Below are 21,715 nucleotides of genomic sequence, written 5' to 3' on the forward strand. Positions count from 1 at the left end.
GAATCTACTTTCTTTCTCTATAGATTCTGGATAGTTCATACAAATGGAATCAGGCAATATACATGGTCTTTTTTGACTGACTTCTTTGACTTAGCATAATGTTTTCAAGGTTCATCCATGTTGTAATGCAGTTTTTAAGGAAGAAAAAGATCTATATAATAAAAGCCTAATATGCTAAAAAAAAAAAAAAAAAAAAAAAGTTAGTCAATTTAATTTCTTCTTGAACTGCTGCCCCTGCCCTGGAACTTGGAGAGAGTAACTAAGTGTGTGAACCCTTTAATAGCAGCATCTCAATCTCCTGCAGCCTTTTGTCTCTCTTGGGATAGAATCCCTGATGGTTTTCAAAGCTAGATATTATAGAACTCCTCTTCTTGACAGAAAAACCCAGAATGGGGTTTGGACTCCTTATTCCTTAGGTGGACTTCCATAGCCAAGATATCCCTCCCATTTATTCATTGTCACACCATGGGTGTGGGATCTGTCTGGATCACATGTCCATTCCTCCTATCCATCTTGAAGTGGCTTTTTCTTTAAATGCTTACTAAGGAATTCTGTTAAGCTAATTCTTGGGAGGTTCTCAATGACAGTTGTTCTATAATTTAGCTGTAGCTTTGATATGGGTGTGAGAAGTGGTAAGTTCAGAGTTTAACTACTCTGCCCTTTTGACTCTGAATCTCCATTCATTCACATATTATTGCTCTATGAAAGATAAGACTTTTGTTAAATGAAGTTTCCTAACACACCAGAATGTCAGTTTACTTATTTGAAGTACACAAAAAAAACACTGCTCGGAAAACATATTGTATATTCAGGTCATTCTTTCACAATAAGAAAATGTGTTTGGGAAGTCAGATTAAGATCAGATTTAAAATGCTCATCATAACAAAGGTGACAGCATGCCTGAGGGCCTCAAGACACATATCTGAGGTGCATGAGCGGATTCTTGTTGCCAGGTTGACTTCCTCTTTTTTTTTTTTCTTCTTTTTTTTTTGTCTAGCTCTTCTATTTTCTTGGGCCTGTTATAATAATTGCAGTTTATCTAACATCTCTTTCATAATATTTCAGAGATATCTTTTTTTTCTATTATTAAACAACAGCAATAACAAAAACCATTCACAGCTGAAAGCATTCCTAAAAGAAACGGTTTATGTAGCCAAAGTTAGCTAGAAAACGACCGGGCCCTGGGGAATGAAGTCTAAACCACCACCGGCAGGGCTAGATGGAGAAGACATGTCCACCCTCCTAGAACACCCTCCTTTTATACATTATGTTTTCAGGAAGAAAGATGTTAGTTGTTTTTGAAAGACTTTACACTGACAACAGATAAGGGAGAGGGTGGGAAAACGTGAAGCGGGGGCAGTTCTAGGATAGGTGCACAGTCCGTCAAGGAGGGCTATTCACTACTTTTGATTGGCTGTTGCAACAGTCCTGAAAGTTCATTGCATAAGCTGGATGAGGTAGTGTCTGGCTACTTCTTTTTAAATAGCCACCTGGAAGTTGATTCAAAGCTCCAACATAAATTCAGGAATGTGAGTAGTATGTTAGGTGGCCTACAGCTACTAATTAGTTTATCATTCTTTCCTCTTTCTCACTCGCTGGCCCACTGTAATATAATTTAGTATATCTCAGAATTTTTCTTTTGTCATTATTTAATGGATGCTTTAAAGATGCTTTTCCCTCATGATAGCACATTTACAAATGACCTGTGAGGATACACTGCATCTATATATGAATGATTTTTACATAGACTTTTTGCTGTAACTTCAATGGTGAAGCAACACAATATTTGCAAAATTTAAAAAATAAACAAGACACATTCTTTCTGTTTAAAAACTTTTAATCCAATGGGATAGATAAGATACCCAAACAACTATAGGGAAAGTGAGATAGATACAGATATAAAGAAAATGGGACAGAAGAACATTTTTGGCTTCAGGAATGAGAGAAGGCTTGAGACAAGGTGTCAGTTAACTGTACCTTCAGTTAGAAATGAGACTTTGATAATTCATGATAAGAAGGGAAAGCATTCCAGATAGAAGGGATAGTGTGGCTGTTGATATAATGAGAATAATAAATTAGGCCAGAATAAGAATGGTTTCCAATTTTTTCAAGTATGAGGGTTCATTAGTAGCATAAAATATAACTTTTTAATAGCTGTTTATTGAGAAAATATATTTATGCAAATGGTTTCTCAAACACTGCTCCAATAAATACTAAGGGTTTCATCACTCAAATATTAAAAACGCCACTGAAAATAAATTTATATTGGGGAGAGTAGCAGAAAATAAATTAAGAGCCGTAAGTTATGGGCTGATCAAGCAGAGTCTTAAAGTCAGGATAGGCTTTGGAAATCTATAATAATAAAAGTGTAGTATGCTAATTAGACCAGAAAGCCGAATGACCTTCCGGATTAAGCCATTGTGGCAGGGGCTGAGGCAGAGGCAGTTAGGGGTGATTAGGCAGGCAGGCAGAGTGGTTAGATGCCATCAGGCAGGCAGTCAAGCAGTTAGGGATGATCAGGCAGGCAGGTGGGCAGTTAGGGGCATCAGACAGGCAGGCAGAGGTACTTAGAGGCTATCAGGCAGGCAAGTAGTTAGTGACGATCAGGCAGGCAGGCAGAGGGGTGAGGGGCAATCAGGCAGGCAGGCAGGCAAGCGGTTAGGAGCCAGTGGTCCAGAATTACGAGAGGGATGTCTGACTGCCAGTTTAGGCCTGCAGGATCAAGCCACCTAAACTGGCAGTCAGAGATCCCCTGAGGGATCCCGGATTGTGAGAGGGTGCAGGGCGGGCTGAGGGATCCTCCTCCCCCTCACCCCCATGCACGAATTTTGTGCACCAGACCTGTAGTTAAAGTAATAAGTACTCATTCCCAAATCAGTTTCACCTTTAAATATTCCTCATCCTGTATATCAGGGGTGGGGAACATTGGCCTAAGGGCCATATAAAGGTCCTCAAAATCATTTGGTCTGGCCCTGCCAAGGCATTAGTGATGAGTTAAATGTTTGACCAAACATAGCAGGCTAATTTTTAAGTTGGTAATTTTGTATGGCCCATGAATGATGTTAATGGCCCTTGGCAGAAAAAAGGTTCCCCACCCCTGCTATATCAATCTATTATAGCAGAGGTGATGTGACAGAGAGGTTTGGGGAAAATATTTCCTTTTTATAATTTTATCTTGATTCTTCTTTTTATTTGGTGAAAAAAAAATCTACTTAGGTCAATGCTTTGTCATTTTTAAACATTGCATTTTTGAATAAATACTTCTTGGTCTCAGCCAGACTTCTTGCAGTCGTCAGTAGCAGAAGACTGAGTCACTTTCTGCCTCTGAAGCATGCCAAAATAGCTTCTGAGTCAGTGACAGCCATTGCCTATGTGTGTAATAAAGGATTTTTTTCTTTATAAATAAATCAAATTACTTCCCCAAAAAAGTGTTAGGAAAGAAATGAGATTAATCTACTAGTAGTAAAGTTAGGCTTTAATAATACTCTCAAAAATGATTTTTCTAACATCTTATTCCACTGAAATTATTTACCAAATCAAATAAATACTAGCAGTCATAACCATGTTTCTTTTTTTAATTTCTTTATTGATTAAGGTATTACATATGTGTCCTTAACCCCCATTGCCCCCCTCCCCCCTCCCCCCACTCATGCCCTCACCCCCCTGGTGTCTGTGTCCATTGGTTGGGCTTATATGCATGCATACAAGTCCTTTGGTTGATCTTGCCCCCTTACCTTCATCCTCCCCTACCTTCCCTCTGAGGTTTGACCATCTGATCGATGCTTCTCTGTCTCAGGATCTGTTTTTGCCTCTGAAGCCACTGACAAAACCATTTCTTGCTTAAACTATTCCCTTGGCATTCATTGCTTCCCTGCCAGGTAGATAAGTTTCTCTCAATGTACATATTTTCTTTTGTAGATTTCCTTTGTAGATTTGTTCTTCTGCTCACGCCATAAATATGGCATTAATTTCTCACTCTATACTGTCTGAATGAACTCATTCATAGCCTGTCTTCAGCAACCATTATATTCTGATGACTCCTGAATACATAGTATCAACCCAGACCCTTTACTGAACTTATTGGACCATGCATTTCAACTGCTTGTTATACATTCCCACCTGGATGAACTTCCAAGTCAGCATAACCCTATTCCATAAACCTAAAACCATTTTCTATGTTTTGGAATGGCATCTGGTGTATACCCTTGGGTATAGTCCTCTGCTCACTTTTCTCCATCACTTCCTGTCCAATGAGTTATCAGATTCTGTTATGTCTACTTATTAAATACTAGAGGCCCGGTGCATGAAGATTCATGCACTGGAGGGGGTTCCCTCAGCCAGGCCTGCCCCCTCTCACAGTCCGGGAGCCCTCAAGGGCGGGAGGCGACCTGGCGATCAGGGGAAGGCGATGCCCCATCACACCTCTGCTGCTGCCACTGCCGGCAGCGCAAGCCTCGGCCGGACCTGGTTACCTGAGCCTCGGGCAGCCCTGGGCAGCTGGGCGGCTGAGGGGATTGGGGGACTCGGGAGGCAGGTGTGTGGCAAGGTGGCCCGGCCATGCTGCATTGCCTGCTGCCCCAGTGGGGCTGAGGGGACTGGGCGCTGCCATCTTGTGGCTGTGGGCACCACCATCATTGAGGGTGTGGCAGTCAGTTAGCATATTCCCTCCTTATTGGCTGTGCACGCCGCCATCTTTGTGACAGTGTGAGGGTCAATTAGCATATTCCCTCTTTATTAGGTAGTATATGATTCATTATACATGCTCCACTGCTACTGCCCTGACTTAGTGTAGGTCCTCATAATTTTTTCCTAGATTTCTGCTGTACCTTCCTTTCCTCCTACACAGCCTATTATAACAGTTCCACAATTTCCCCAAATAACCTTCTATTCTGCCTCCAAAATCATCTTTCTAAAACAATTATAATGAATTATGTTATTCCCTTTCTTTTTCAGAACAAAGTCCAAAATTCTTCAACTTATCATCCAAGGCCCTTCTGTGATCTGGCTCCTGAATTTGCAATGTTACCTCCCACTCTTCCTCTTCAAACAGCTCTCAGATTCAATTCCCACAATGCTCTTTGCTCAGTTTCCTGCTTTCTTTTGCCCATATTTTTCTCCCTACCTGGAGGCCCTTCTTTTCTACATCTTCCACTGGCTGGTCCCTAATTTGCCTTCAGGATTCTAATCACCTGTTATTTCCACTATAATTTCCCTGAGCCTTCCCAGACTCAATCAAGGCCCCCTTGCTCTCCTGCATCACCCTTGCCTTTGTCAATCACACCACTATTACTCCGAGTTATAATTATGTTCCTCTTTTCTGTCTGTCTCGCCAGTGTTAAAGACAGAAGCAGCATCTTTTCAATATTTATGCCTAGTCTAAAACATAATGCTTCATCCCAAATAGGTAAATGATAGAAATTTAAATTATGGCTTTGATATGAAAAGAACTATGCCGCCTTAGAGGACTACTAGTAAACATCAAGTCTTTGTTCTTATTTTAATAAGTCATCAAGTATATATTAGGATTGTACTTATTGTGCTAATGCTTTATTGTGCTCCTCAAAGTTCATACTTTGTGTCAGAAGCTACTGAGGTATTTAATGCTCTGCCTTTGTTGTAGATTTAATGTTTGAATACATGGCAGTTTCTACAGAAGCAAACCTAAATATTTTATGAGAACTCTGGAAGATAGGAGAACCTAGAAAATCATACAGGCCATGCCTTTACTGTACTCTTAATTTTTTTAAGCAGTAAGGATTGCACAGTTTGTAACAGGGCTTTTGTCAAAATTATCAGGTCAAGTCACATAAAAAGAGAGGGTATTTTTCTTGTTAAACACAATTAGGGGCCATCCATCACTCTCAATGTGAAGGTTTCCATTTTGATCAGCATCTCAAATGTACTAAGTTCCCTGATTGTTATCATCAATGGGAATTTGATCTCAGTGTTCCCGTCTTTGTTTCAGTATGAAGTAATGAATGATATTACAGTTAATTGGAGAAAAATTGCACTTCTGGACCAGGCATGTTCAAGTCAATTTAACTTTGTACATTTATCACAGATAAGCTCCCTAAAAGACTGAATAAATAAAGCTATTTTCTGAGTTGGATTTCATTCTGTTAAATGGAAAGAGTATACTTTCTGCTATAAATATTGGTAATTTCTTAAGTTATTTCAACAAGATTTGTCTTTTATAATATAATAACAGTATTTCATAATTTCTAGTCCTTAATAATTCCAGAATGCAAAACAGATTGTAAAAAAGGGTAAAATAAATGCAAATATGTAAGTATAAGTCAAATCTGTTTTTTAAAGAACAAATGAAATAACTTATGTAACTTTATCATATTTTAAAAATTGCTCAGAAATTAACATAAGCCCTACGATAAACAATATATAGCATAGGAAGGCAAATATTTAATTTTATATAATGCTCTCTATAGAAAGTTATAACATTAAGAAAGGTATAGGTAATAAAAATGTATCAGGGAAGATAGTGAAAAATGTTAATCTTTAATACATCTGATTAATTGAACCTAATTTACTATGAGTCTGCCATTTTCCATATATGTGAAATAATAATCTGTTATATATATTTCTAATAACATATATGAAATATATTTTGGACACATATACTTTACAAATACATATTTTTAGAAATGTATACATTTCTACCATTTACATGAAGATGGGACTATGTGAAGTGTATGGAGAGAAGATAACCTTTTCTGCCACTGACCTTGAGATGATTAACAGAATCAGGAAATAAATGTCTTTCTCCCTTGAGATTTAAGAAATTAAGCTTGCTTTGGTTTTGTTTTTTAAATTGGTCATTTGTAGGTGTACTTCAATGGATTCTAAGGGGGAATATATGATGTTATTAAATAGCTCGGTGGAAAGTGATTGATGTTCTAAGACACTAGTTTTCCTCAATACCTATAATAAAAGATTTCTTCCACTCTCATTGTTTTAGCTACATTTAAATACAAATAATTTCTAAATTTATATTTCTAGCTCAATATTTCTCCATTATTCTAATTTACATATCTAACAACTATCTGGATATTTCAGAGTTCCCTCAAATATATCCAAACTTACTATTTATTCTCTAGCCTATTTCTCCTTCTTTATTTTATCACATTAATGTTGTTACCATTATCCATTATTCAAGTAAAATACTGGAAAATCTATTTGCAACTTTCTCCTCTTACCTACACAATCATTTGCCAAATTTCTTTGATTTTACTTTTTAAATATTTCTTTGATGCATTCTGTTCTCTCTACTCTACCAGTTTATGGTTATGTCTTAAAGAATTGAGGTTCCTCAACAAACTGATTATATTCTGCCTGGAAATTATCTCTTTTTCCTGATCTTCCAATTGCCTGGTGTACTCCCTTAACCTTTTCTATCATTGCACTGTGAGCTTGTTTCTCCTATTGACTTATGAGATTCCTGTAGGGGCAAGGGTTTTGCATTACCCACCGTTGTAACCCTAGCATTTTAATGACCAATACATAAATAGTTCTCAATAAATGAGTGTTACATGAGTGAGTGGTGGACAGTTGATTCAATTAGTTAATTCCCAGAATGCTAAATCACAGTGAATATTTTTAACGCTTTCCAAAATTGCTGATTTTTAATGTACAATGTATTAAAATTGAAAATATTATATTATTCTACTCACATTTATTTTAAAATTTCTATTTATTTTTAACATTTTTAGCACAAGTGATTTTGTGATCATTTTATTCTTTCATTTGTTTTGTAGGTTTTAGAAACTTACATATTGATGACCAGATAACTCTCATTCAGTATTCTTGGATGAGCTTAATGGTGTTTGGACTAGGGTGGAGATCCTATAAACATGTCAGTGGGAAGATGCTGTATTTTGCACCTGATCTAATAATAAATGAGTAAGTAGTAACTTGACTTTTGTAGTTCTTATTAGCATAAGTATGTATGTAGGATAATCTTGAAAATTACATTTCAACAGATAATCATACATTTAGTGTGCTAAGTAATAGTTTTCTTGAAAGATTTCTCAGAATTACCTCATATCGATTGATATTATCTCATATCAATTATAGCTTGACAATATTAATATAATTATACCATCTTATCAGTTAATTTGATATATGGAGAGTTTTCCTTTTGTTTCAATGTATAGTAATTGTTTGAAATGCAATTTTTTTAAACTTCAGGAATGTATCAAGAAATATACTTAAAGACAAAATTAAATGTTTATTTATCAAATTAAAATTTCTTTGGTGCTAATGAAGATAATGAAGTAAATTATAAATAATTTGCTTGAAAATATTGATTTACCTTCAAAAGGTAAAGACATCTCTCATTAGAGGAAAAACAACACTGAGGATTTATTTTTAAAATTGAAAGATAAATATTTTAATTTGCTTGATTATATTTAAATTTCTGTAATTAATGTTCTACATATAATCTTTAAATCAGAATCTTTTCATGGAAATATTTATACTATTTTAATGGTGAATGTTGACTCAGAACTATATAACATAACTTATATAAATCTTGACAGTTTATAGTTAACTTTTGTATATTGTAATCCATTTTAAATACTACTATCCTTTGAAATTGATAAGGAATTAATATCCTTTATTTTACAGCTCAGGAAACTGAGGCTCAGAAGAATTGCATAACATACCTAAGGATCTGAGTGACAATCTCAATTAATCTTCACTCTTCTGAGTCAAAATCTAGTCTTCATTATTCTTGTTAGCATCATGCGATTAATGTGAATATTATAAAACAGTACATGGTTGAGAAAATAGTTTTTAAAAATGTCCTCAACCTTCAGAATTTGTGTTTGACTTTGTCAATTATTTAATTCTTCCTGATGTTCTTTTTTCTGTATCACCATACATTTCTCCTAGAATAGTTCACAGTGTAACTAGTGCAAACTGAATGCTCTGAATTGCACCACTGAACTATTCTATACTCTACTTTCTGTGATGAAAATCCATTCTCCTATTGGATTGCACACAAAAATTCATATATTTTTTTCACAGAAGGAGTCCATCAGTAAATAAATTATTTCCTGAGCATTCCTTAGTTCCACATTTTCAACTCCTACAACTTCTTGGTGTGATGATAAAAAAAGAAATGTTAACCTTGGTCAATGGGTATTTAATATGATTTTCTAACTTTAAAATTTTTTAACCTCAAAAATTCAGCATTGTGAAAAAATTTTGACGTTTAAAATTCCAAATATCATTGCTTCTTTATGAAAAGTCATTTTTAATAATAAATAAGGTAACTACTAAATCTCATATTCTGTAATAAATTACATAAACTGGCTAATATACATGTGTGAATTTCTTTCCCTGTTACTTTTTCTTCTGGGTGTTGTGTATGATGGAAGACAGCGGATGAAGGAATTATCATTCTATTCATTATGCCTTACCATGTGGCAGATTCCACAGGAGTTTGTGAAGCTTCAACTTAGCCATGAAGAGTTCCTCTGTATGAAAGTATTGCTACTCCTTAATACAAGTGAGTATAAGTAACGTAATATAAAATACTTACTTTTTTATTTTTTTATTCATTAGGAAAGTTTCAAACAACTATATGATCATATGATTATACAGGAGGTATGAATCTTCTATTGTAACTGCAAAGGAGAAACACCCATTCTACTGTCATAGACGTTAATAAAGTTTCATCCTATTTCTCAGGTTTTACTTAACACATAATACTAAAATAACCTATCAGTTCAACCAATTCCATTTTTTTATAAAACATTAAATGGTTTTTTAAAAAATATATTTTATTGATTTTTTACAGAGAGGAAGAGAGAGGGATAGAGAGTTAGAAACATCCATGAGAGAGAAACATCGATCAGCTGCCTCCTGCACACCTCCTACTGGGGATGTGCCCGCAACCAAGGTACATGCCCTTGACTGGAATCAAACCTGGGACCTTTCAATCCACATGCTGATGCTCTATCCACTGAGCCAAACCAGTTAGGGCTTAAATGATTTTTTTTTATGTTCACACATTTAAGTTATTATAAACTAATTAATATTGCATAGACACAAACTATGCTTCTCTCTACCCACCCCACCAAGGATTTACTATTAAACTACATAATTTTGTTTGGAATCATTCTCTATGTTAGGATAGGCTGTTGTAATAAATAACTACCAAGAACAGCAACATAATACAATAGCAGTTTATCGCTCACAACCATAGTCCAGTAGGTTAGCAAGAAAACCCAGGCTCCTTTCCTAAAGGGACACCACCCTCTCCTAGCAGCTTGGAGTGTGCCACCGGGTCTGACTAGAAAATGAACACGGAGTGAGAAAGGTTTGGAGGGGAAACCTGGACGTACCATATGTCATTTCCACCCACTTCCCATGGCCCACCTTAACTGCAGGAGAGGCTGGGAAATACACCTGAGCTCTATACTCAGAAGAAAAAGAAAATGGTATATTAGAAAGCATAGCTTTGGTCACCAGAAAGTAGGGGCATTTTATTTAATTCTCTCTCTCTCTTTTCTTTGTACACAAAGAACAGTGTACCTCTGTCTCAGTGGATCCTCAAGGGTGAGAAAATTTTTAAAACCGCTTTTACCTTTTACCCTCTTCTGTGCTCTTTCCATGCACAGGTAAGCTCAAGTGGAGTGTTTGAATTGAGCCTTCATTCATAGTGATCTGAAAGAGAACAACAGAAAGCCAAGGTCTTAGGTAGAAGGTGAGCCAAAGGTCTTCTCCGCAGTATCTTTGCAGGAACTTCTTTCTAGTGCACACATCTCATATAGGAGTAACCTATCAAGAGTAAAGGCAGAAAAGCTAAACCCTTAGAAAAGTCAGGGACTGATTCAGGATCTAAGGGTTTATAGCCTATTTTCCCCCTGGAAAACCCACTGGAGCAAAGACCTTCAAGCCTAATTTGATGAAGTGCATAAAGTGGACTAAGGGCATTGATATGAGACTGGCCAAAAGGGTCAGATGGCATAAATTTAATATTACAGCAGTTAACTTCTGCCCTTCTCGACAGAATGAATCAGTTCTGCCATAGATGGTCTTATATTATCTCCCAAATTATTTATTATTAACAAAATTATGTATTTATGGATAGACTCCATTATGACCAAAAAATCCCAAAATCTCAGTAGCTTAACAACAACAACAAAATTCGGAGTATTTGTTCTTCCCACTATATGTTTAATGCAAATCAACAAGAGGGCTCTGCTCATTATCATCACCTGGTGCCCAAGCAAACGGAGGCTGTATCTTGACACATACTCGCACAGTCACTAGAGCCATGGAAAGGAAGGGAATAAATAGGTATGCATTACGAAAATTTGGAGCCAGGGGAGGGAAATTAGAAAGCTACAATAATTAATACAGTGTGAGAAAAGAATAGATATGTTGAACTGTTATTCAAGTCTGACTAGTATATATTAGAACTTAATATACCATAATATGAACATCACAAATCAATGAGTATGGAATAAACATCGTTGGAAAAATACTGTATATTTTGGAAAAACTTGGTTTGGATATTTATCTGAAATTATGTTCTAAGATAATACCAGATAATTAACTTAAATGTGAACACTTATGTTGTTAAAAACAAACTAAAACTAATAGAAATAATTTTGAAATCTTAAATAAGGAATATCTTTTAAAAATAAATGCAGTGATCCCTGGCTGGTGTGGCTCAGTTGGTTGGGCATTGCTCTGAAAGGTTGTTGGTTTGATTCCTGGTCAGGGCACATGCCTGGATTGCCAGCTCTATCCTTAGGAGGCGGGTATGCGTGTGAAGCAGGCAGCCAAACACTGTTTCTCTCTCTCCCTCTGCCTTCCTCTCTTTCTAAAAATCAACTTTAAAAAACCTTTTTAAAAATGCAATAAGTAAGTTGGCAACAGGAAAGTTTGATGATTGGATGCATAAGAATTTAAGCCTCCCATTTTCCATTATAAACTAAAATACGAATCTTCAGGAAAATATGGCAGGTTGAACACATACATTTTTCCATTGGTTCCTCTAAAACTACACTAAAATATTAGCAATGAGATCTTTAAAAATAAAAATGAAAAGAGGATGAGAGAGGAATCAATAGCAATAACATTTTTTAAGTTAGCAAGCACAACCAATTTAGCATACCTAAGCCAGAAGTAAGAAAATTCAAGAAGCGCCTTTATTTGTATCACTGAACCTCTGGCATGTTGTTCAATTGGTGACATTTACGAGTTTTCGAAAGGAGAGTGAAGGTAGAGTTAAAAATGGAGTTCTGTTGAAAGTCAGTTTCCAAATATCACCCAACCATGCCAATTGTTTCTCACCAACTGAGACAGAGATTGTAAATTATTCCCTGAAGAGGATATAACAGAAGAAAGCTGTATTGGTGAACCACAGGTACTGTTGAGGGTGAGGGTTTCCATGTTGAAAACAGATTAAGATTATTTGCCAAATTTTGAGACAGCATACTTCTCCCACCTGTCTCCCAGAACCTTGCCTTCCAAATTTATATCCTCCAGATATGGAAAATGAAAATTTCTTCTCTGCAGAATCTGTTTAGCCAGAAAAAAAAATAACTAAATAATAGCAGGGATTTCTCTTTGAAATAGCTCAGCTAGACTTCCCTGCAATAAAGCTCACAGTCAGAGAGCACTACCCATTCAAATATAACTATCAATCAGCTCTTTAGTTTTCTACTCTTGAGTATAAATAAACAATGAGGAATACTTTTGACATCAAAGACAAAGACAAAACAGAAAGAAAAAAAAAGAACTTGAAGGAAACAGAGACCATGGAGACAAAAACTTCAGAAAAATAGAAAAGTTAACCCCTCCTTAGAAAGATAAGAGAATATATTGTACCCCATGAAATTAAGAACTGGATACGATGAAAAAAGAATAATACGAAAAGGAAAGAGCCCTTGAAAACTAAAATTATTGATATGTATGTGAAGAATTTAAAAGTCAGTAGAAGCATTGGAAGACAAAGTTGAAAAATGTCTTAAAAGTAGGGCAAAATACTAAAATTTGTGGGAAATCAGAATCAAGAAGGACATCTGACACCCAAATTGTTAAAGATCTAGCAAGAGAAAATAGTAAAATACAAAAGAAGAAATCAACCAGGGCATCTTAGACAAGTGGCAACAGGACCTATTTATTTAAGCAAAAAGTTATAGGTAAATTGACAATGGAAATAAGAGACTTAGCCGTAAGAACAGGAAGTTGTGCCTAGAATCTAGAAATATGAATTAAAGATTTCAGAGGTAAATATCTAAATTACTAGTTAACATATAATAAGAGCCATTTCCATTAAAGTCAGCAACAAAATAGGAGCATTTGTCACCACTATTATATTTACTATTCTGGAAGTTCTGAACAATGCACTGAATCATGAAGCAGAAATAAGAGCTACAACTACAGTCATACATTACTTATAAAGACATTGGGTGATTTCATCATGTGTGAAAAATAGAGTGCACTTACCCAAACTGCACACTTAGGCTATATGGGATCTAGCCTACTGTAGGGTAGTAAAAATAATTTCTCCTCTATTCAGCTTGGTTCTTGGCTGAGACATCCCTGTAATAAATGACAGGAGGAAAACAGAAGTGTAATAACATGTATACCTCCTGAATACATGGAAGAGACCTAGGAAAATTTAGTAATTTGCCAAATAGCTGAAGCCACACCTTAAATTCCATCTTCAGCTGCAGACGAAAGAAGCTTATGGTGGAAGGGAGGCAGTTATTGGAGGTTAACAAGAAAAGCAGAGTCAACAAGGTAAAGATTTAAGTCACTGTCTTCTGCATTGATAAGAGTTTCTAGAGATAAAGTCATCCCCCACTTCCTGATACAGAGCAGAAGACACCCTTTGGAGATGTCCCTTAGACTTGTAAATACCTTTTACAAAGAGTAAATTCTACTGGGCTTTCAGAGTTTCTCCCATGTCTGCTGTTTTTTAAATTAGCCAGCCTAAAATAATCCTTATACCAAATAGACATATTTGGGGTGACAGATTCTTCCCCTATATCTCCTGGCCTAAAAAACTGTACAGCATGTTACTGTGCTAAATACTACAGGTAATTGTAACACAATGGTAAGTATTTGTATAATGTATTGCATTACAACATCAGTAGGCAATAGGAATTTCCCAGCTCTATCATAATCTTATGGGACCATCATTGTATATGCCGTCTGTTGTTTACAGAAACCTCATTATGTGGTACATGACCATACTGGAAAGAGGAAAATGAAGGTATTATTTGAATATAGTGTTGTATACCAAGAAAACAAAGGTAATCACCCCAAAATTAGAATTAAAATATACATTTAAAAATATAAAAACAATATAATCAAGTGAAGGGATATAAGGGAAATATTCAAATAGCAATGGTTTTCTCCCATATTAATAGGAAAGAGTTAGAAACTTTAATGAGGTAATGTTAAAATGACAACAAAAAAGATAAATTATCCAGGAATAATCTTAATGAGAGATACTTGAGATTTATATGATATTGACATAAGAAACATCCAAATCTATAAATTGTACAAGAGTTTATATGAGCCAAACTAATGACAGTTGCCAGGAAGCAAATCTTAAATGTTCCAGAGAATGACAGTTTGCAGTTTCTTTTGAATTAAGGAGGAAAGGTAAGGAAGATTGCCTGAAGATGGGAGAAAGCAAGGCAGAGATTGGATTACAGGACAGTTAAGATTATGTGCTCTCTTAAGGGTCTGAAAAAGAGGATTAATTCTGACGTTTCAAAGGTGTGTTAAGGTTGTTGCACAAGAACAATGGACAGGGCTAGCTTAAAAACCTTTCAATAAGGAAGTCATAGACTTGGACATGACTACTCACTATGACCTGCCCAGTTAGGAATTTATGATCAGATCACCCTGTAAGGTTCTTCTGTTAGATTTATTACAGCACTCCTTCTTCATCCATAGAACACAAGACTTCACAGAGAAATCCAAGTATTTGTTAAAAGGAAAGAAAGAAAAAGACTACACGCTGTTGCATACTTAATCAAACCAAGTATTTGAGACAAAGCTATAGAATACTGTCAGGTGCTCTTTTAAGCAAATTCTAATTTAAATACAATTGACGCAGCTCTAATATAGGTAAGCTGAAATGTTTATATTGCCTGCTTGTTCTTATATTCTTCCAGAGAACCAGAAATTTATATGTCCTAAAAGTATCAGTAACACTATTTCTTATTTAATATGTTGTGTATAGAGTTACATACCAAAAAAATCATCACACAGCCCAAAAATGTGTTTTATAAACCACTTGTGTCATCATTTTAAGCATAATTGACACTTGTGATTGTCTTTCTACAGTTCCTCTGGAAGGGCTAAGAAGTCAAAACCAGTTTGATGAAATGAGAGCAAGCTACATTAGAGAGCTCATCAAGGCAATTGGTTTGAGGCAAAAAGGTGTTGTCTCTAGTTCACAACGTTTCTACCAACTTACAAAGTTTCTTGATAACTTGCATGATGTAAGTATTTCATTTTCTAGAATATCAATGAATATTTTCTGAATTTTTATAACTTTTAAAATATTAAATCTAAATTTTACGTCATATGGTTTCCTTAAATTTATAGTTGTACTTATATTTTAAAACAGTATTTGCATCATATTGCTCAGAATTTATATTTTGCTTTGTTTATTTTTTATATAGATCACCTAAATGTCCTCTTACTAGTATTTTTATAATTTGAGGGTAATCTAATAGTTGATAGGAATTGTGATACATTTTCCTGAATATGTTCTAAAATATTTTGGCCTTCAGTTGGACAACATTTACAGGAAAAGCAAAAGTATGGAGGTGGAAAATAACACTCTCATAGCATTTTTGATGGAATTATAAGTTAATAACAATTGAGGAGGAAAAAAATGTTCCTCTACCCTTCAAGATTCTTTTGGCTGGTCTAATAATTAAATGTACATGAGACAAGTTAACAAGAGACAATAACCCAATTTAATAACATATATACCTATGGGAACCCCTCATGCATGAGAAAGTCAGAGACACCACATACAGTAAAGATTCAGAGAGAGAAGTTAAAATGAGGTGTAGATGGCAAACTCTGTGAGTTTGGTAGGTTCTTTTTTATTATTATTATTAGATTCCACATATACTAGTAAGTGAGATCATACAGTCTTTGTTTTACTTATGTCACTTGGCATAATGCCTTTATGGTCCATCCACATTGTTGCAAATGGTAGATTTCTTAATTTCTTATGGCTGAATAATATTTCATTGGGTATATATTTTATATACACATGCCATCTTCTTTATCCATTCATCCATTGATGAACACATAGGTTATTTCCCTTGTGTATTATAAATAATGCTGCTAGGAATATGAGGGTGCAGATGTCTTTTTTAGCTAGAGTTTTTTTGTTTCCTTTGGATATATTCCCAGAAGTGGAATTGCTGGATCACATGGTAGTTCTAATTTTTTGAGGAACCCCCATACTGTTTTCCATAGAGGCTGTACCAATTTACAATTCCACCAACAGTGTGCAAGAGTTCTTTTTTCTCTGCCTCCATACCAGCACTTGTTATCTCTTGTCTTTTTACTCAGGACCTTTCTAACAGGAATAAGGTGATATCTCATTGTGGTTCTCATTTGCATTTCCCTAATGATATCTTTTCATGTACCTGTTGGCCACTCGTATATATCTTCTTTGTAAAAATGTCTATTCAGGTCTTTTGCCCATTTTTTAATTGGATAATTTGGGTTGGGTTTTTTTGTTTGTTTATTTGTTTGTTGGGGTGTTTTTTGCTACTGAGTTATAGGAGTTCTTTATATATTTCAGATAATAACCTCTTACCAGTTATATGGTTTGTAAATATTTTTTCCCATACCTTTGGTTGTGTTTTCACTTTGTTGATAGTTTCTTTTGCTGTGCAGAGGCTTTTTAGACTGATGTAGTCCTGCTTTTTGTTGTTATTGTTATTGCTTGTGTTTTAGGTGTGATTTCCAAAGAATCATTACCAAGACTCATGTCAAGGAGCTTTTTTTCTCTATTTTCTAGTAGGCATTTAATGCTTTCAGTTCCTACATATATTTATTTTTTTAAATATATTTTTATTGTTTTTAGAGAAGAAGGGAGAGGGAGAAAGAGAGAAGCATCAATGATGAGAGAGAATCATTGATCAGCTGCCTCCTGCACGCCCCCTACTGGGGATTGAACCCCAAACTCAGTCATGTGCCTGACTGGGAATCAAACCTCCTGGTTCATAAGTCGATGCTCAACCACTGAGCTATGTCAGTTGGGCGGTCCTACATTTAAATCTTTAATTAATTTCAAGTTAATTTCTGTGAGGGGTGTAAGAGGAGTCAAGCTTCATTAAGTATTATTGGCTCCCTTGTCAAATGTTAGTTGAGCCCCAGCCAGGTGGTTCAATAGATTGGAGCATTATACATACAAAAAAAAAAAAAAAAAAGGCTGTAGGTTTAGTCCCCAGTCAGGGCACATATCTAGGTTGTGGGTTCCATACCTGGTCAGGGCATATGAGAAGCAACTAATCAATGTTTCTCTCTGACATCAATGTTTCTCTCTCTCTCCTTTCTCCCTTCCTCCCTTCTTCTCTTCCATTTTCTTTAAAATTAATAAACATATCCTCAAGTGAGGATTTTAAAAAACTTACTTGATTATATATACTCTGGTTTATTTCTGGGCTCTTGATTTTATTCCTCTGGTTTATTGGTCTGTTTTTATCACTATAAGTTTATTGTATAGCTTGAAATCAGGAAATGTAAGTCTCCTGCTTTGTTCTTCTTTCTCAGAATTTCTTTGGCTTTTTGAGGTCTTGTGGTCAATTTAGTTGCTCTTTCTGTCTGCTCCAAGACAAGGCACAGGACACATCTGCCTATTCGGCCGACATTTTTCCTTCCACCTACTTTCATTTTTAAAAATCCTATTTTACTATTATAACATTACACAGTGTGTGATATTTTATATATTCAAGAAAGTTGAGCTAGTTATTTTCATTTTGGTAAGAAGAAAACATCTTGGTGAGTATTTATATTGTTAGAAAAATTTAACAATAAGTTGCCTTGCTTGAATAGTATATGAATTTTTTACTTTTCTTACATTTTTTTTTCCATTTGTTAAACCAACAGCTTGTTAAACAACTTCATCTGTACTGCTTGAATACATTTATCCAGTCCCGGGCACTGAGCGTTGAATTTCCAGAAATGATGTCTGAAGTTATTGCTGCACAATTACCCAAAATCTTGGCAGGGATGGTGAAACATCTTCTCTTTCATAAAAAGTGAATTCCATTTTTACCTTTAAAAATTAAATTTTGTCGTATGTCTGTTTTTGTTTGGGTCAGGATTATGAGGTCTCAAGTTCTTACAATGTTCTTCTCAAAGCCTTACATTCATATCATATCATTCTGTATAAATTCCAGAGAAAACTGTGAGATTTTAACTGTTTTCATTTATATGGTGTAATTAGAATTTTAAGTGTTTTGTGTACCCATATTTTCTTTAAGAGTTTACAAGATTGAAAAAGTACTAAAATTGAAGGTTAAGGTAAACTTAACCTTATACATGTTATTTCATACCATTTAGGTGAAGATTTTAAACTTTTGCATCTAACAAATCTGTTTTAGAGAGAAAAAAATCTTACATGTAATACTAAAAAGCTATTATATATGTTCCTTTAGGCAGATCCCTTTGTCTCCTCGATTATTTTTTTTAAAATGGACCTTTAAAATGGTATGCAAAATTTTGTCTACATGAGTGTATATACATTTTTGTTAGAAGGAAATTTATAACCTTTAAAAGATTTTCAGGAGTTTTTAAATGCAGAAAATACATAGAGAAAAGGAGTTTAAACTTTTGAAGTAGATTGATGTTCCTCAAACTAGGAAAAGTAGCTCACATATAAGACTGCTTTCCAGTCTGGAGACATAAATCTCTAAAGAAGTTATTAAGTAGAGCCATACTATTATGACAATAGTATTGTGGGTTTTATAGTTTTTTACTAACTTTTGGGAATTGTCCTCTAGTAAGATATTATGAATCGAAATGGGAAGTCAGAAGAGTTGCTGGCCTAATTCCACTCCTTACTTGAGAGCATGTGGAAAGTCACTTTACTGATTCTCAGTGTCCTCACCTTTAACTCTGGTATAATAATACCTTTATTGCAAAATGTTCCTTTTGATCAGAGCTTCTTATTAACATCTTCTCTAATCCAAGAAGCCAAAAATGGAGGGAGGAAGGGAGGAAGGGAGGGAGGGAGGGTGAGAGGGAGGGAGGGTGAGAGGGAGGGAGGTAGGGCAGGGATAAAAAGAGAGGAGTATTATTTTCTTACTCTACTCAGTGAAGCATAATAGACTAATCACAGGTTGAAACTTTTTGAGTGCCTTTGTTCTAATTCTAAGAGAGATACTTCAGGGAATTCTAGATACTGTCTTAAAGTAATGCAACCAATTATAATAACTAGAAAACACAATTTTTATTTTTATTGTCATATGAATGGAAAATATTCTTTTAGATGAGTTCTTTCCTGAGATGAGTCACTGGAGATCTATTTTTTTCAAAGGATATATATATATATATATATATATATATATATATATATATACACACACACACACACATCTATATGTATAGATATAAACAGGAAGAACTAAGTTCATAACACTGGTAAAGTTCAATTGAAATCCATCAATGTTTTCTAGTTAAAGTAATTTATACCAAAGGCATATCTATGTGCCTATTATAGGTCATGTATATGATACATGTATAATTTTTAACAACCCAGAGAAACCAGAGATCCAATTCTTTTTCTAAATTTCTTTAAAGTTAGACATTTTCTGACAAATAAAAATACCACCTTATGCAAATTAATAGTTGTTAATGAGAAAATCAAAATAACTTCTAAAACAATATAGAAAACACTGGTTTGATTTCTTAATGAGTTTTTAATTACTCATTCCATTTAACTGATAAATACTTGCAGTTTAACAAGGGACACAAACAGAATAATATTCACGAATACTAGTGTGACCTCCAAAACAAGATAAAATGGTTTCATCTGATTAAAAAATTGGCATTATTAGTTTTTTACTAATAATTTCTTCAGTTTACAAAGGAGAATTAGCTATGAGTATCTATAAATAGTAGGTTCTCAGAAGGCATTTGAAGTGGGTATTAAAACAGGCTCCAACCAGGGCCTTTGCCTTGAGTTCACTAGATTTATGTGGCAAATATAACAGATAATATGCAAATCATGTAACTCTTGGTTATAACATTGAATAACAGTTTAACCTAAGTATTCCAAATAGTCTCAACATTAGTATAACAATGGTCTCTTCCTTAGTATGTCTATGTCATGTCTTTTCTGTGAATGCATATGTATTATAATAGACACTACTGGTATTCAGTTCTTCAAAGTATTGATACACCCACACACTCATTCTCTTTGCACTATCCAGGCCAAAGTTTTCTTCCTTAAAAGGATCTAATTACGCTAATTCCTCATTGAAAATATTCACTGACTTCCAGTCACTTATTATAGTGATTCTCAACTATAGCTGCACTTTAGAATCTCCAAGTAAGCTTTTCAAAAACACCTTTAACTTTATTTGGTCTACTTTTCTTATTAATGCCAGCACATAATAGTAGGAGTCTGAAATGGTGTTAAAGCATCAATTCTTACAACTTGTTTCTCTCTGTCCAATACTGTCATATGTTCATCTTATGTTCCAGTCATGTAAATCAATTTTCTACCCAAATTTTCACCTTTGGATACCAGTCCCATTTATATCTCAACCTTTAACACTCAGCCAAACATCATTTCTGTGCCTTCCCTGCATCGTCCAGGCAATTATTTGCTTCCCCTAAGGTTCACCATGCGTTTTGTGCACATTTGAATTGCAATAGTGTGTTGTTCTATAATTCCAACTCTCCTACAAGTCTGGGAGCCACCTGAGGTGGGTCAATAGCATTTCTTGAACTGAAAGTTCAATGACTTGCTCTATATTTTTGGTATTACTGTGGATCTCTCTCATTCTTTTGTTACATCACTCCATGTCTCTGCACACATGACTTTATCACCTTATCTTTCCATGGTCCCTCTCTCTATCTCTTCATTTCTCTTTACCTTTTTTAAATTTTCCACATTTTCTTCCTACTTTGTGAGATATCCCCTTGTACTGATTATACCATAGGAGAATGTAAGTACATTTTATATTTATTAAGAACACCTAATGCTCCTCGTTCTAAATTTTTAAATTGAATGAATGGAATATCATTTTCCTCCCTAAGGAAAATTCAGAGAATAAAATTGTTTCTTTATAGGTAAGTAGCCCTAAATTGTTTGTATTATAAAACTCAGTATATAAATTTTTCTGATTTCTGATTTCATTCAACAAGTATTTATTGAGTACCTGCTATTATTGCCAAAAAAGTGCTAATAATTCTTCTATGTTATTGTTCCTTGTATCTCAAGAAAGTTACAGTCTGATAGTAAGTTTAAGTCGCAGTGCCTTAAATAGGAGACACTCAAATTTTTGTTGAATGTACAAATGAAAAATACAATGTGATTTTTGATAGTTCAAAGGATTGTTTATGTATAACTTTACTGAGGCAAATGCAGCACAACATAAGATACTAATTTTAAAATAAATATCAAATAATTCCTTAGTTTAGTCATATCAAAATTCATTTGCATTAAATCTGTGTGTAT

At 34.7% G+C, this 21,715-nt stretch overlaps 1 protein-coding gene across 1 annotated transcript in view; it reads left to right on the forward strand.

Moving 5' to 3' along the window:
- Positions 1 to 18,824, forward strand: part of PGR (progesterone receptor) — a 66,039-nt gene extending 47,215 nt beyond the window's left edge. The window contains exons 5-8 of the mRNA XM_036324606.1: positions 7,770 to 7,914; positions 9,396 to 9,526; positions 15,340 to 15,497; positions 18,136 to 18,824. Coding sequence (XP_036180499.1) covers positions 7,770 to 7,914; positions 9,396 to 9,526; positions 15,340 to 15,497; positions 18,136 to 18,291 — 590 coding nt within the window. The 3' untranslated portion in view covers positions 18,292 to 18,824. The remainder of the gene's footprint in view (positions 1 to 7,769; positions 7,915 to 9,395; positions 9,527 to 15,339; positions 15,498 to 18,135) is intronic.
- The last annotated feature ends 2,891 nt before the right edge of the window (positions 18,825 to 21,715 follow it).

The sequence above is a fragment of the Myotis myotis genome, unplaced genomic scaffold (genome assembly GCF_014108235.1).
Source record: "Myotis myotis isolate mMyoMyo1 unplaced genomic scaffold, mMyoMyo1.p scaffold_m19_p_10, whole genome shotgun sequence".
In the NCBI taxonomy this organism is placed as follows: Eukaryota; Metazoa; Chordata; class Mammalia; order Chiroptera; family Vespertilionidae; genus Myotis; species Myotis myotis.